Below are 15,729 nucleotides of genomic sequence, written 5' to 3' on the forward strand. Positions count from 1 at the left end.
CTTTGTATTTTGAGCAATATTTTGTTCAACATTCAGAGAGCACGCCCACTCAGAACACATGTCCAGAGAACAAGCTCAGGAAGCATTTAAACTCTGAATTCCAGTATTGATGGAAGGAAAAACAAGTTCCTGAAAATCACATTTCTAGCAGAACCCACTGTTGTGATAGAAAAGCAAAAGCTAGGGGAAAGCTCTGTTCTCCAACATACCATTTTACCGAATTATGAAAATCAGTTATGTACAGGCAGCTGAACTTTTAATTCAGATCTCAGCAGACCTAAGGTACACCTTCTGCTACGTGAAGGCCGCTGCAGTTTAAACATGAGCAAAGCAGGAAGGGACTATAGGGGGGAAAACTCTCCAGACGCTAATTGGAAACATAGCAACATGTTTATGCAATAAAGTTCACACTTCTCCCAACTTCTGCACTAGCGTTTAGCTTAGAGATATTTGGTCAATGGAGACTCATTATTTGTAGGATTCCAAGTGGACCCCAAGTAGTTGAAATCCTTCCAAGCAGAAGAAAGACTGTATACATAAACATTTCATCAAGGAGAAATAGTCTCCAAATGTCTCGCTTCTACTTCCATGTTGCCATCGTAAAATTACTCCATGTCTCCTAAATTCCTGCGTTCGCTGACACCAACAGCCTGTGGCAAGTTTTGTAGCAAACAAGCTTCTAGTCTGTCAGATTCAGCAACCAACACAATATTCAGTCACAGAAAATACACCTTTTCACGAGGAAGACGTTTTGGATTTAACAGGTTTGTATCCTACAGACTTCATAAATCAAAATTTAGAACGTCTGTGACCCTTACCTGCAACCAACCCTGTTAAAAGCACAGCTGGAAATTATGGCTGCGGTGTTGGGAGACAGATGTTATACCACTGGGTTTGAGCAGACCTGGACCATAGGATTTCAGACCTGCGAGGGCTCTTTGAGATCATCTAGCTGAATTCTTTCGGGGACAGCAGCAAACGTTCATTGAGACCCTTCTTTGGAAACCAGGGCAAATGCATAGGTGAATAAACTCGGCTTCTGTCCTCAAGAAGTACACAGTCAACCATGTTGGCTGCCTGGTCCTTCAATAGGAGTGACAGAAAAAGTCCCAGGAGTAACTTAGCCTGTTTAAGAAATGAGGAAGACTTGTCCAAGGAAGTGACATTTGAGTTGGATTTGAGTAGGAGTAGGAGTTGCCCATCAGGGGAGAATGGGAAGAGCAAGCGCAAGGACGAGGACACAGGTGCAAGAAGACCAAGGACATGACCAAGGTCCTGGAGCCCTTCCGTAGTGGAGCAAGAGGTGGAAGCAGGCCTCTGGCTACTCTGTCCTTTATTCCTTCTGCAAGACTGCAGGTGGACCCCACCCTCAAATTGCACCACTAGCCTGAAGCTTAAAGTGAAAACAATCTTGCCTTAAACTTTACCTAAGATTCTTATTTTTATTTATGTTTTTGTTTGTTTGACTGCACTGGGTCTTCATTGCTATGCATGGGCTTCTCGCTGTGTTGACTTCCCTTGTTGCAGAGAACAGGTTCTAGGTTGTGACGTAGGCTCTAGAGAGTGTGAGCTCAGTAGTTGGGGCACACAGGCTTGGTTGCCCCATGGCATGTGGAATCTTTCTGGACCAGGGATCGAACCCATGTCCCCTGCATTGGCAGGTAGATTCTTAACCACTGCACCACCAGGGAAGCCTCTCTTATTTTAAAAAGAATATTAAAGAGAAAACATCCTAAGTTATCCTTTATAAAAATAGTTTCTAAGACGCCCCTCGTAACATAGAGGCTTTACAAACTTAAAGGCATGTAGATTCTTCCCACGTGGTGCTAGTAGTACAGAATCTGCCTGCCAATATAGGAGACGCAAGAGACCTGGGTTAGGAAGATCCCAACCCAAATGGAGGAAGAAATGACAGCCCACTCCATTGTTCATGCCTGGAGAATCCTGTGGACCTACAGTGGGCTACAGTCCACGGGGTCGCAGAGTCAGACACAAGTGACTAAGCATATTCTTCCAGGCAAAGCCAGTGGAGAGCTGAGATGCTCAGGGCTCTGGCTTGTGAGTCTTGCTCTGCCGGGTCCCAAACGGCTTCCAAACCCTTGAAATGAGAATACAGACTAGATTAGACCCTCTTGTTCTTAACTCAGTGTTGGTGTAGTATGCTGTTGATATTATCAGAGAGACAGCAAGTGAAGGAAATTTCCCACTCATTTGCACATTTGAACCCCTTTTCAGTCATTTCCAAGTTGGTAATGGCAGACAACTGGAAAAAGACCTTTCTGGGAAATGCCCTGTGCTGTGAGCTCCTCAACATCTCCCACCTTCCACCATCTACCCATACTCAAGTCATCCTTCATGCTCATCTCCTCTCAGAAGCCTTCCTCTGCTGGTTTTGCCCCATATCAGCTGCCATTACATTGGTCCTAAGTGATTTCCTGGTGATTTAAGACTTGCTGCCCTTGTCAGGATATCTTTTCTGCACAGAAGCTTATAGAATTTTAGAACAGGAAACAGTCCCGGGCATCATCTCTGCTATCACCTTCATTTTACATATGAGGAAGAGGAGGCCCAGAAATGGTGGGTGGGGAGGAAGTTGCTTTAGGTCACCCAACATGATTCCGGAAAAATGGGCCCCCGAGTCCGGTCTCCCTAGATCCCTTCAAGCTCTGAAAGTCCTAGAATTCACTGCCTTCCAACTGGTCCTTCGTTGTCATCAGGACGGGCCTCACTGAGTCACACATCTGCCTCGTTCATTCATGGTTGTGGCTGAGAAGTTCCTTCAAGGTCCAGATGACACAGCATCATTGAGGAAAACCAGGCTTGGGGTCCAAAGGCCTAGATTCACATTCTGCATCCATGAATTAGCATCTCTTGAGGCCTTCAGCAAGTCCCTTTGTCTCTATCAGCCTCCTCATGTTGTTGTTGCTGTTTGTAAAGTAGGAATATAGATACACTTAAGATTTGGTGGCAGCAAGATGAAATAAGCTTTGTGGAAATAAGTGGCACAAAGAAGCCATTCAAAATATAGTGGCTTCTTCCTTTATGCCGTATCTAGTGTGACTGAGAAATGGGCTGATCCAAATAAACAGATTTTCTATATAGCATGTGTACTAACTGGAGCTACAATCCATTGATTAGTATTTTTTTACTAAAAGCTTCCTGCAATGAAGCCTGTATTTCCTTGACATGTCACACAGATGATACCAAATGTATCAGGATGCATTAGAGAAAGGAGCAGCCCTGCAGAAAGTGGGCACTGATAGCAGATGCCAGGGATATGGGAAGGGCAAAGGGGGCGTGAAGGAAAATTCCAATGCTTTTTGAAGGAGCTTGGCTCTTTTCATTTTGGCAAATGGGGGGCAGGGGGCACTGAAGAGTTTCTGGTAGGAGGACAGGCTGAGATCTGTTTCAGAGAGGTGGCTCAGACTGCTGGGTGGTGAATGAATCAGGGTGGGAGGAGGAGGCCAGCCATGAGGCTGTGGTGTTAGCCCCGTGAGAGATGGTGGAGTCTGGACTGGGAGATGGCGAATCAGAGGTGGGAAGAGACCGATTTACAAATCCCCAGTAGCTTTGTGGGGGGAAAAAAAACTGGATTCACAGATTATCAGCCCATTATGAGAAAAATATAAACCACAAAAAAGTGTCAAGACCATAGGTATCACCCCATCACCCAGCCTTCAAAGATAACCACTAATGGGTTAAACCATGCATTTGCTCCCAGTGTTTTTAGCTGAAAATTTTCTCTGCATTGTAGATACAAATTTGATTTATGAAAAATTGGTTTAGGGGCATATTTCCCCAAACACATCTCTTAATGTCAGCTGAGATGTACCTCAGCAAGAGTAAACAGAACATACATTTTTAACTTGATTGACTCCTTTCAGTGACTGCGTCAAAAGCACTGGAATGTGTGGGTCGTGGTTAACCCGAGGCTGGATTCCCGCGCCCACTGTTTGGGTAAGGAAGCCTCTGTTTGCAGCTCTGTTTCTCTTTTCTCCCACAGAGTCGGTGGATAACTGTCCCAGCAACTGCTACGGCAATGGCGACTGCATCTCTGGGACTTGCCACTGCTTCCTGGGCTTCCTGGGCCCTGACTGCGGCCGAGGTGAGAGCCCTGCCCCACCCCGTGGGCCTGCGGGTCCCAATCCTCAGGCCAAGGGCAGAAATCCCGGCCAGCTCCCTCCTCTCGCGAGAAGGGCTCCCAGGGGCCGGTCCGGCGGAGCCCTGGGGGCGAGGTCTGCAGGCAGAGCCCTGTCCCAGTCGTGTTATCCATGACGCATGCCCGGGGAGGTCAGGAGGGAAGGGCGGCCACAGGGAACCCCTTGTCCATTGTAGGAGCGAGAGGGGTGGCCACGGGGTCCTTTGCAAAAGTAGATTTCCCCTTGGAGGACCAATCAGCATTTGCCAAGCGTCTTTGACGTGCATCTCCAGCGAATGTGGTTTGTCTCTGGCCTTGGGGAGGGCCTGAGCTGTTGCTCGGTTGATGTCTTATTACAACACAAGCGGGGTATTGGCAGAGACCACCGAGGGGAGGGACTGGAAGGCGAGACTTCTCTACACGAGACCCTAATGCTGCCTCCTCTTCAGGCATGTACGATGCTAATGGTAACCACTGTGGGGAGCGTTTAAAGGCTGCCTGTGATTTGCCTGAGCATTCAGGTTTCATTTCTGTCCTGGAAGAATTAACAAGAAAAATGCTATAGGATGATCGATGGTCCTGAGAATTTGGTACTCCTTTTGGGGAAAGGAAAAGTCCCCTTCCTTTGTTTCTCCATCTCCACCTCTTGCCTCATCCCACCGGTGTTTGCTTAGCGCCCTTTAGGACTTGGTCCTGTGCTGGACACCAAGGTTGCAACACTGAGCAAGACTCAAGCCCAGGACCTCTGAGTCGGGGAGAGTGACAGAGAAACAGATGATGACAAAGCAGTCCGTGGCAGGTGAAGCAGGCTAGAGCAAGTTAGATGCAGAAACCTCTGTCAGCGTGGAAGGGTCCTAGCTTGGGTGCAGTGAGGAATAGGAGAGGCTCTCCAGGTGAAGTGACATTGGAACGGAGACCAGATCCTTGAGTTTGTTCATCAGCGGAAGGCAGAGATGGCTTTCCAAGCTGAGGACACAGCGCCCTCCAAATGCATGCCGTGATGCTGCTCTGGGGCTTCTGCTTATCCTTCCTAACATGAAACAGCATAGACTCAGGCTGACGCAGCAGAGCCAGCAGCCCTGAGGAAGCATAGTGATTACCTGCTGAGTGCTTTAAAAAGGAAGGAGGCCAGGTGGGAGCCGGGGGAAGGTGGTGCAAAGAGAAAATGAGGTATTCCTCCTAACAAGAATTACTGTCTCATCCCATATGCACTTAAGAGTCGTGTGTAAAGCAGCCTTATTGTATCTCGGTAAGGCTGTCGGTACTTAGAGCACAATGCAACGTAATTTATTTTTATATAGTGTCCTTCATACAGATGATCACAAAACCTTTTACGCTAAGTGGCAGAGTAGTAAGATAATACTTTAAAGAGCCACATTGGGCGCAACTATTCTCTTATCGGAGCAGTGGCGTGTGGGGCTTGAGTGGAGGCCGGAAAGACAAGGAAAGCGCTGGGTTAAAGACACGAAGTGGTCCAGCACGTGAGGACGGAGGAAGCGAAACGCAGCGCTACTAGGAGAGTGCTGCTGGAGGGGTGCGGGGCGAGCAGCAGGCCAAGCTGTCTTTTGCAGCCAGCCCAAGGAACAGACTGAAGCCTCCTGTCTAAGGAGCCTGGCGACCACCGTGCAGCCGCCAGTAATGAGGGGGACGGGAGAAAGCAACGTTCAGTGGGCCCCAGCCGTATTCTTTAGGCCCTGCACTCTATACTTTAACCCACAGTTCCAGACGTGTTTTAACTGGAATGAAATAAAGCAAGAGAAGCAGACAGGTGGACACATATGGGAATTATGGCAAAGTACTTGAAGCCCGGGGGGGGAGGGACAGACGGAGTATACCAGGGCGCACATCCACGCCAGGCTCCCGGCGCTGTCTCCGCAGCCTCCTGCCCCGTGCTCTGCAGCGGGAACGGCCAGTACATGAAGGGCCGGTGCCTGTGCCACAGCGGCTGGAAGGGCGCCGAGTGCGACGTGCCCACCAGCCAGTGCATCGACGTGGCCTGCAGCCACCACGGCACCTGCATCATGGGCACCTGCATCTGCAACCCCGGCTACAAGGGCGAGAACTGCGAGGAAGGTAGGACCCCAGGTGGGGTGAGGGGCAACTCGGCTCCTCCCCGTGAGACAGAGACGGCAGGCGGGCCTCCCCGGGAGCAGAGGGGGTCTCCAGAGCAGGCCCACGACTGCCACCCCCGCCCCGAGGCAGGATGTCACTGGCAGCAGTCACTAACCTAAATGGGGAGGACAGGTCCCACTCAGGGAGGGGAAGAGAAGGGTGTGTATTGAGCACTAACCTGATGCAAGGTTCTGGGCCAGAAGCCCAGTGTCATTTAACTTCCTGCACTAGTAGGTGCTGAAAGTGAAAGCTCAGTTGTATCCAACTCTTTGCGACTCCATGGACTGTATCGCCCACCAGGCTCCTCTCTCCATGGAATTCTCCAGGCAAGAATATTAGAGTAGGTTGCCATTTCCTTCTTCAGGGGACCTTCCCGACCTGGGGATTGAACCCAGGTCTCTTGCATTGCAGGCAAATTCTTTTATCATTTGAGCCACCTAGGTGCTAGTGGTAAAAAAAAAAGAAAAAGAAAAACCTGCCTACCAGTGCAGGAGTCATAAGAGACACAGGTTTGATCCCTGGGTTGGGAAGATCCCCTGAAAGAGGGCATGCCAACCCACACCAGTATTCTTGCCTGGAGAATCCAGTGGCAGAGGAGCCTGGCGGGCTACAGTCCATGGGGTCGCAAAGAGTCGGACATACATGACTGACTGACTGGGCACGCCTACTAGGGAGGGGTGATCATCTCGATTTTATAGTTGAGGAAACTGAGACTCAGGGAGACAAATGACCTGCCCAAGGTCCCGCGGCTGGTGGATGGCAAAGCCGGGTTTGGACCCAGTCTTTCTAGCTCCACAGTCTGAGGTCTTTCTCCTGCCCTGTAAGCATCTCTGTGCTCCATTTCTGAATATGCGTCTCTTGTAGACCTCCAAAGGTTGCCTTCCATTGTCACACCCCTCTGCATGTGTGTATGTGTCTATGTGTGTGGTCTTGTTTGTAGCTCCTAGGTATTCATAAGCGTGTCTCCCTCCTTCATATAGTAAATACACAGCTGTACAGAACGAGGTTTAAAAGTGAACTGCTAACTCAACAGTGACGTCAGTTGTTCCCCAGGAAACCTAACCAGGTGTGGTAAGCCAAACTGGTCTATCTTGCAAATGAGAACCCTGAGGCCCAGGGAAGGGCATCGACACGCCCATGGTCTTAGCCCTACCTGATGGCAGGGCTGGAATTCAGCCCAGGTCTTCTCACCTCAAACCCTGTACTCTTTCCTCCTAACCACGTGGGATTTCCCAATGAGAGGAGGGGTCTTATCACGAGCAATAGAGTGTAGCCGTCAGGAGTGCACACTCTGGCGTTAGATGTGAGTTTGAGTCCTGGTTCTGCCACACTTGCTAACCTCAGACTCCTCATCTGTAAAATGGGAATTCCTTTTCACAGAGGGTCATTGTGAGGACTGGGTTAAATGACTCACGTGAAGCACATGGCTCAGTGTCTGACATACAGGAAATGCCCCCTGAACGTCAGCTCTTATCATTAGCAGCTTTCTGGAGTCAGCTGAAGCTTGTCCCCTGTCTCACTCCATTCACTGTATCCAAGGCCTTTTGAAATGGACGGGCCTTGAAACCGATGGGCGATGCTAATGGTCATAACCTCCCACTGTTTACTGTCTAGGGCCCTGGCACTTTCTCCAGTGGGTGCAAGAGGCTCCAGGGAGAGCTGGTCTTCTAATCTACTGGGGATGTAATAAGTAGTCCCCTCTCAAAGCATCATTTCCCCTAAAATGAGAGAACATAATGGGCCCGTGTTAAAAGAATGGGGAGCGGGAAGAGATTAGTGTCTGGAAAGCATCCGTCTCCTCTGAGAGACGGGCTGTCTGCGCTCCCCAAGTGTGACTGGAGGTCCTGATTCAGACCTATTAACTTTGATGCGGATTACCTCGGGCTGTCTGAGCTCAACCAGGGGCCCGGTTCCCTTGAACAAAGGCGTTGGCTTTCTCATCCTGACGTTGCTGACCTTCATCTGCTTCCCCTTTTCATTTTCATCCCTTGAGGTGAAGACACTGTGAAGGAAAGAGAAACAAAGAGGAGATCCCTCCTGAAATGGTGGGGCCGTCCCACCCTGGGTCCCACTGTGTCGTGTGGGTCAAGGAGGAGAAGTTGTCCTCCTCCTGATCAGCCTGTCCTGGGCAGCGCCCTGGAGGGCCAGGTCACTTACAGAGAGATAGAAGTTGTTTAGCAATTTGATTTACATTACTGTTTGAAAAGAAGGGTTTTCACTCCTGGTCTCTGTTCCGAGAAGGGCCATCTGGTCCTGATTCCTCTTATTTCTGTCTCTCTGCTGAAGCATCCTTGCAGACTCCTTGTGTTTTGAGTGGGGGTTTCCTGGGCCTTCGTCCGATCCCCTGATCCCCTGTTTGCTCTAACAGGGTTCACTGTGTTTATAAAACATCAGCTAACAAGCTGACTTCTTTCTTTTGAAGTTTTATCATCCCGTTTTTTTTTTTTTTTTTAAGCCTGAACTGCACTGACAGGATGCTTAGAGGGAGCTGGGGGAAGGGCAGAGGGGCCCAACGTCGACATTTTACCGTGAAAAGTGAGCCGCTGTGTTTCGGGTCCTGAAGTGCCTCGGGTAGCTTGTGTGGTCACCGAAGCGTGGAACATCTGGGGGGAAGAGCTGTGTTTGTGGCCTGGCCACGCAGGCCCCATCGTCTCATTAGTAGGCCAAGCATCTGCCAGAAATTTTGGCTTGAATGGCAAGCTCTGCAAAGGGAAAAACAAAACATGACTGCTTGGCTCCTCTTCTAAGAAGAAACTAAGTTAGACTGTCTTCTGCCCAGAACCGAGCCCACCTCCCTGCCAGCTTCTCCCGTATTTCTTCATCTCCCCTAACCCCAAGCCTGCTGATCTTCCCATGTTACACACAGCATCCTACCAAATAAATAATATCGGGGAAACAATCCCAGTGTGATGGAGAGAGATCATTTTAATGCCATCCTAGGGTTCCCACTTCCCTAGAGGCCCCAGACAGGGCGCACAGATGCACAGTCAACGTGGGACCTTCAGCAGAGGGTCACTGTGGCATAGATAACCACCCTGGCTTTGGGCCCGTGTTCTGGCAGGAACCTCAGTCGGTTCAACCAAGGTTTCCTGGAGCCGCCATGCCCCCAAGGCGCGGACCTCCTTAGAACTCCTTTGCGCTGCTCCACACTTGCTTTGCCAAGCTGACCTCCCGAAGCAATGATTAATTGATGATGAATTGCCTGGAGGTAGCCCCTCAACAGTTCTTTCTGCTCTTTCTTCCCTGCCTGGACTAGCTTCTGAGAACTTCGGATTCACTTTGCTGGTTCCTGGGTCCCCATCAGACTTATTATGTCTTAGAAACAGGACTGTGACGCCAAGGGCCTCTTGCTGAACTTGGCACCCTCTCGACTTGCTCCACTAACAGTGCAGATTTATAGATTTGACATCAAGGGCGCCTCAGAGACAGCTTCAACCCCATGCTGGGGTCCGGGCACTCACGGAACGGGAAATACCTTTACAGGTCTTAGGATAGGAACTGCTGAGTCATTTCCCGTCAAACTGGAAAATTCTCTGGGTCTGGGGAATTATCCTAGCAGCCTAATGGGCCAGAATAATCCTTCTGAGGTCCTGGGATCTGAGGCAGGTCATAAAAATTTATCACTGCTATTATTTTTATCATTTTTAATTAACAGAAACTCCAGCAGGTCATGTGTAAGCCATTATTAAGTGGTGTCCAGAGACTGCAAGAGAAGGGATTCTTTGCCTTCCTGTGGCTTTATTAATTCTCCACTTTGCCCCTTTCTTTCGTTGTTTTGTTTTCTTTTTATTTCTATTTTTAACCATTTTGTGTGCTTATGTCTGTATTCACGTGTTACGTGTATTTTGGAACCAGTAAGGTTGCAAAGGAAATAGAAAGAGATTTATACCAGGAAAGAATGCTTCAAATTAAACTCCTCCCCTTTACCACTGTGTAATCTTGGACAAGTTATTTAACCTCTCTGTGCTTCAGTTTCCTCATCTGTGAAATGAGGGTAACAGTGGTATCTACCTCAAAAGGTTGTTGTTAGGGTTGAATCAGACAATGTATATAAAAGGTTTAATAGCAAGATATAGCATAGAAGAGAGACTCAACACTAATTATTATTGTTACTATTGCTATTATCATTGCTATGTTTTTAATCCAGTGGTTGCTCCAGACCTTTGATCTTCTTACATACCACTCAAGTAGTTACATTGAATGCCTTTAAAAACCCAGTGAAAGAGCTTTCTTTATAAGCTAGCCCTCAAAATGAACAGCCTGTTCCCAGAATGGTGCTCTTCATAAAGTCTCTGCCCATGTGTGTCTGTGACTCTGATATACTCCGGCTAAGTTCCCGACTCTTGTGGAAAAGTCAGATACATTGGGTTATAAAATTTAACTTAATAGATGAAGTAAAAGCACACCTGAATTGTAAATGAGTGCTAACCACAATCTGCCCAAGTCATGCTACTGAATGTCCTGGTACAGTGGACAGGTTTGAAACAGTTTACAGTTTATACTGTCCTTTTAAAGCCTCAGTATCATTTGGTCTTCATAGCAACCTGAGAGGTAGGTAATTTTACCAAACCTGCTTTATACATGGAAACCCAAAGCAGATATGTGACACAGCCCTAGTCATAGACCCATTTCAGTTTGTCTTGTGACTTTTGACCTTAGGACCTCAGTGGTCAAAGGCTACTTTATTTCCTCTGCAGCATATGGCTTCCTCATGAGCCCCTGTAAGGAAGAATCTGACCACATTCATCGAAGCAGCTCCATCAACACTCTTAACAACAGCTGCACGATGAGCCCCACCCTGTCCCGGACCTCACCCTCCCCTTCCAGTTGCAAGACAGATAGAATCCCCTCCCTCCCTCTAGTGCACGGGGTGATCTAACAGCTCTTCGGTTGACTAGAAAACACGCACCAGCCGTTTGCCAATTCTGTCTCATCTCTACTTCTTTTTGCACTTTTCACGTGCACTGGAGCCACATGCTAAGTTAGCCCCTAATACGCTGCTTCTCCTTTTTTCTGTGAGATGCCTTGTGGAGGATTAACGGTCTCTGGCACCATTGTGTAACTCCGCAACTAAAGCTTTGGTTTAGAAAAATTAGTCCCAGGGGCAGGGCTATCACTGGATTCAGAATCAGACAGACCTGTCTTCAGATTCCGCGCTGGAAGTCCTTGTATAAATCATTTACCTCACTGAGAAAACGAAACCTGATGAGGTTTATGAAGCATTTCCTAGCACACTAGCAAAGAGCAGGTAACTCACAATGTTCTCCTCCCTGCTTCCGGGGTGGGGAGGTCTCTTAAGACTGCTTAGGCCTTGGACCCTAAGAGCCCTGTGGGGAGTTGCTTGGTTTTAGCTACAGCTTCCTAGTTCACCACCCGCCACCCCCCCGCCCCCGACTTGAGGAGAAGCTAAACACAGCCACTGTATGTAATGTTGAATAATCATGGAAATGTTTGCCTGGATGCACTTCCAGACAAATATGTGTGTGGGAAGTGAGGCTTGAAAGTTTGTCTCAATCACCAGAATCTGGGGAAGATGATAAAATCTAAGGGAATTTAAATGCAAAATAAATTATCATTTAAATTAAGGAATTTCTTTATTTTAGTCCCACATTCAAGGAAATAAAACTACATCGTAATATGGCAAACACAAATAGTTTCTTCTCTGATGATGTTTCGAGTGCCTCCCTTGTGTTTGGCGGTATTCTAGGAGGCGGAGCTACAGAAGGGAACAAAACGAAGTCTTTCTCTCCATTGTTGCAGTTGTTAGGGACATGTGCCTTCCTCTCTGCACCCTCAAACCAAGAGGTAGCCTCATGTATCCACATTTTACAGGCGTGGGAATTGAGACTCGGGAGATAAACAGTTGACCACTGGGCGGAGTCAAGAACCCGGGTCTACTGTTGCTAGAACCATCTGCTTCACTGTTATCAAGTGTTATCAACACTTCCGTGGACATCTGGGTCCTTCTCCTCGATCATGTGAAGCTGCTCCAGTGCAAAGCATAGCAGTTTGTTTAAAGAAGCCTCCCGCCTGGTTGGTCCAGTACTCACCTGTGCTCTCTCCCCACGTGTCACAGTGGACTGCATGGACCCCACGTGTTTGGGCCGAGGTGTCTGCGTGAGAGGCGAGTGCCACTGCTCTGTGGGCTGGGGAGGCACCAACTGCGAGACGCCCAGGGCCACCTGCCTGGACCAGTGTTCGGGCCACGGAACCTTCCTCCCAGACACCGGGCTTTGCAGCTGTGACCCGAGCTGGACTGGACACGACTGTTCTATCGGTAAGTGTGGGGAGAATAAGGGAGGAGCATAGATGGAGGGGGCGGAGGTTTCCACTGTGACCTGTGCACCTTTCCGTCCTGTTCAGGGCCCTGACCCTGACCTTGGTCGTGCAGCAGGTGATTACCCAAATCCCTGAATGCTTTCTTCTTCCTCTGAACTCCAGCCTCAACACCTCTACTCTTAGGTGAACAGAGGATTCATATCTTCACACCATTCCTTTCGTAGTAATGGCCTTGAAAGTCAAAGCGTCTCCCCTTAACCATGTTAGTTACAGTAGATACGATTCACTGACTTCTCACGTTCGCAGTACAGTGGCCATCCTAGAGGCAAGGCCATAGGGAACAGTGTACCTCCCTGAGTCCTGCAGGGATGGGCCTTTGATTTCACCTCTTCCCCAGGATGAAGTCCAGATTCAATATAATATTTACAGCACTCAGTGATGTGGCCCCCACCTGCCTTTCTGGTCAGATCCTCTACAAGGTGGAAGTTCCAGGAGGATAGCACACATCTCTTACCCCTACATCCCCGCAATTCACACCCTTGGCCCACAGCAGCTACCTGGTAAACACTGATGAGGGAGTGAATGACAAACACACAACTGAGTGTGCTCTGTGTTGTGGTGTTTGGTTCACCCCAGAGTTTACACATGCAAAGTTTAAGGGATAATATGTGAGCACCCTCTGTTCCAGTTCAGTTCAGTCACTCAGTCGTGTCTGACTCTCTGCGACCCCATGAATCACAGCACGCCAGGCCTCCCGCCCATCACCAACTCCCAGAGTTTACTCAAACTCCTGTCCATCAAGTCGGTGATGCCATCTGGCCATCTCATCCTCGGTCGTCCCCTTCTCCTCCTGCCCCCAATCTCTCCCAGCATCAGAGTCCTTTCTGATGAGTCAGCTCTTCGTATGAGGTGGCCAAAGTATTGGAGTTGCAGCTTTAGCATCAGTCCTTCCAAAGAACACCCAGGGTTGATCTCCTTCAGAATGGACTGATTGGATCTCCTTGCAGTCCAAGGGACTCTCGAAAGTCTTCTCCAACACCACAGTTCAAAAGCATCAATTCTTCAGTGCTCAGCTTTCTTCACAGTCCAACTCTCACATCCATACACGACCACAGGAAAAACCATAGCCTTGACTAGACGAACCTTTGTTGGCAAAGTAATGTCTCTGCTTTTGAATATGCTATCTAGGTTGGTTATAACTTTCTTTCCAAGGAGTAAGCGTCTTTTAATTTCATGGCTGCAATCACCATCTGCAGTGATTTTGGAGCCCCCAAAAATAAAGTCTGACACTGTTTCCACTGTTTCCCCATCTATTTCCCATGAAGTGATGAGACCGGATGCCATGATCTTAGATTTCTGAATGTTGAGCTTTAAGCCAACTTTGTGGAAAACATTGTCCTCTTTCACTTTCATCAAGAGGCTTTTTAGTTCCTCTTCACTTTCTGCCATAAGGGTGGTATCATCTGCATATCTGAAGTTATTGATATTTTTCCCAGCAATCTTGATTCCAGCTTGTGCTTCTTCCAGCCCAGCGTTTCTCATGATGTACTCTGCATAGAAGTTAAATAAGCAGGGTGACAATATACAGCCTTGACACACTCCTTTTCCTATTTGGAACCAGTCTGCTGTTCCATGTCCAGTTCTAACTGCTGCTTCCTGACCTGCATACTGGTTTCTCAAGAGGCAGGTCAGGTGGTCTGGTATTCCCATCTCTCTCAGAATTTTAGACAGTTTATTGTGATCCATGCAGTCAAAGGCTTTGGCAGAGTCAATAAAGCAGAAATAGATGTTTTTCTGGAACTCTCTTGCTTTTTCCATGATCCAGTGGATGTTGGCAATTTGATCTCTGGTTCCTCTGCCTTTTCTAAAACCAGCTTGAACATCAGGAAGTTCACGGTTCACGTATTGCTGAAGCCTGGCTTGGAGAATTTTGAGCATTACTTTACTAGCATGTGAGATGAGTGCAATTGTGCGGTAGTTTGAGCATTCTTTGGCATTGCCTTTCTTTGGGATTGGAATGAAAACTGACCTTTTCCAGTCCTGTGGCCACTGCTGAGTTTTCCAAATTTGCTGGCATATTGAGGGCAGCACTTTCACAGCATCATCTTTCAGGATTTGAAATAGCTCAACTGAAATTCCATCACCTCCACTAGCTTTGTTTGTAGTGATGCTTTCTAAGGCCCAGTTGACTTATTTATACTCAAATGATTTAATTGAAATGCACCCCATTGTTTTTAGTCATAGGTATTCTAGATTTGTTAAAGAGTATATCATTACCTTTAATTATCTAGGTGAGAAGTTAGATTGAAGTTAGCTGTGGGTATTGATCAATTTCTTCACCCTAAATCACCTTCCCCACTGCACCACACTGTTTAAACAAAGTGAAGGTCAGATCATCTCATCATCTTGTATACTACCAGTTTTGGTAGTGGTCAGGAAAAATGGTTGACACCTTTGTAAAGATGAGATCCTGCGCAGCATTCATGCCTTTCGGATACTTGGAGTTCCCTTTCCCCACTGAACGGAGAACTGATGTTTAAAATGCGGTCTAAGGGTCTTCCCAGGTGGCTCAGTGGTAAAGAATTCGCCTGCCAGTCTTGGAGCTACAGGAGTTGTGAGTTCCATCCCTGGGTCAGGAAGATGCCCTAAAGGAGGAAATGGCAACCTGCTCTGGAATTCTTGACTGGAGAATCCCAAGGACAGTGGAGCCTGGCAGGCTATAGTCCATAGGGTCGCAAAGCATCGGACATTACCGAAGCGACTTAAGCACACTCGCAGGCATATACACACACATGCAGTCTAATTTGGACTTTGTTTGCAGAGCTCATGTAAAGACATCACAAATGCAGATGCATGGAGTCTTAGGAATAATTTTTTTTATATAGCTCTGTTTATAGCAATATAATGAATGTTCCTTTTATAGCTACACTGGGTTGTATTGTTCATTATATGGCCACAGAGCTAATTTATGATAGAAATATAACCGTCCATGCATTGTTAATCCCCAGTGAAACTCCACAGCATCTGATGGAGGCAGATTTAACTTTGAATGAGATCGCTAAGGATTCTTTTCGTTGGCCCTTTAGAGGGAGAGAGAAGATCCCACTGCAAGGGACTTGAATACAGCTGTGGGGGCCCGTCTTCCTAAACTCTGTGCCTCCTGCTCCCCACAGCTGGTATCAAGCACAAGGTCTCCAATC

At 47.9% G+C, this 15,729-nt stretch overlaps 1 protein-coding gene across 1 annotated transcript in view; it reads left to right on the top strand.

Annotated features, from left to right (window-relative positions):
• The window catches only part of TENM4 (teneurin transmembrane protein 4), a 441,581-nt gene that overhangs the window by 277,472 nt on the left and 148,380 nt on the right, over window positions 1–15,729 (top strand). The window contains exons 9-11 of the mRNA XM_052662001.1: window positions 4,004–4,105; window positions 6,017–6,211; window positions 12,327–12,527. Of these exons, the coding sequence (XP_052517961.1) occupies window positions 4,004–4,105; window positions 6,017–6,211; window positions 12,327–12,527 (498 nt within the window). The remainder of the gene's footprint in view (window positions 1–4,003; window positions 4,106–6,016; window positions 6,212–12,326; window positions 12,528–15,729) is intronic.

Source organism: Budorcas taxicolor, chromosome 25, assembly GCF_023091745.1.
Source record: "Budorcas taxicolor isolate Tak-1 chromosome 25, Takin1.1, whole genome shotgun sequence".
NCBI lineage: Eukaryota > Metazoa > Chordata > Mammalia > Artiodactyla > Bovidae > Budorcas > Budorcas taxicolor.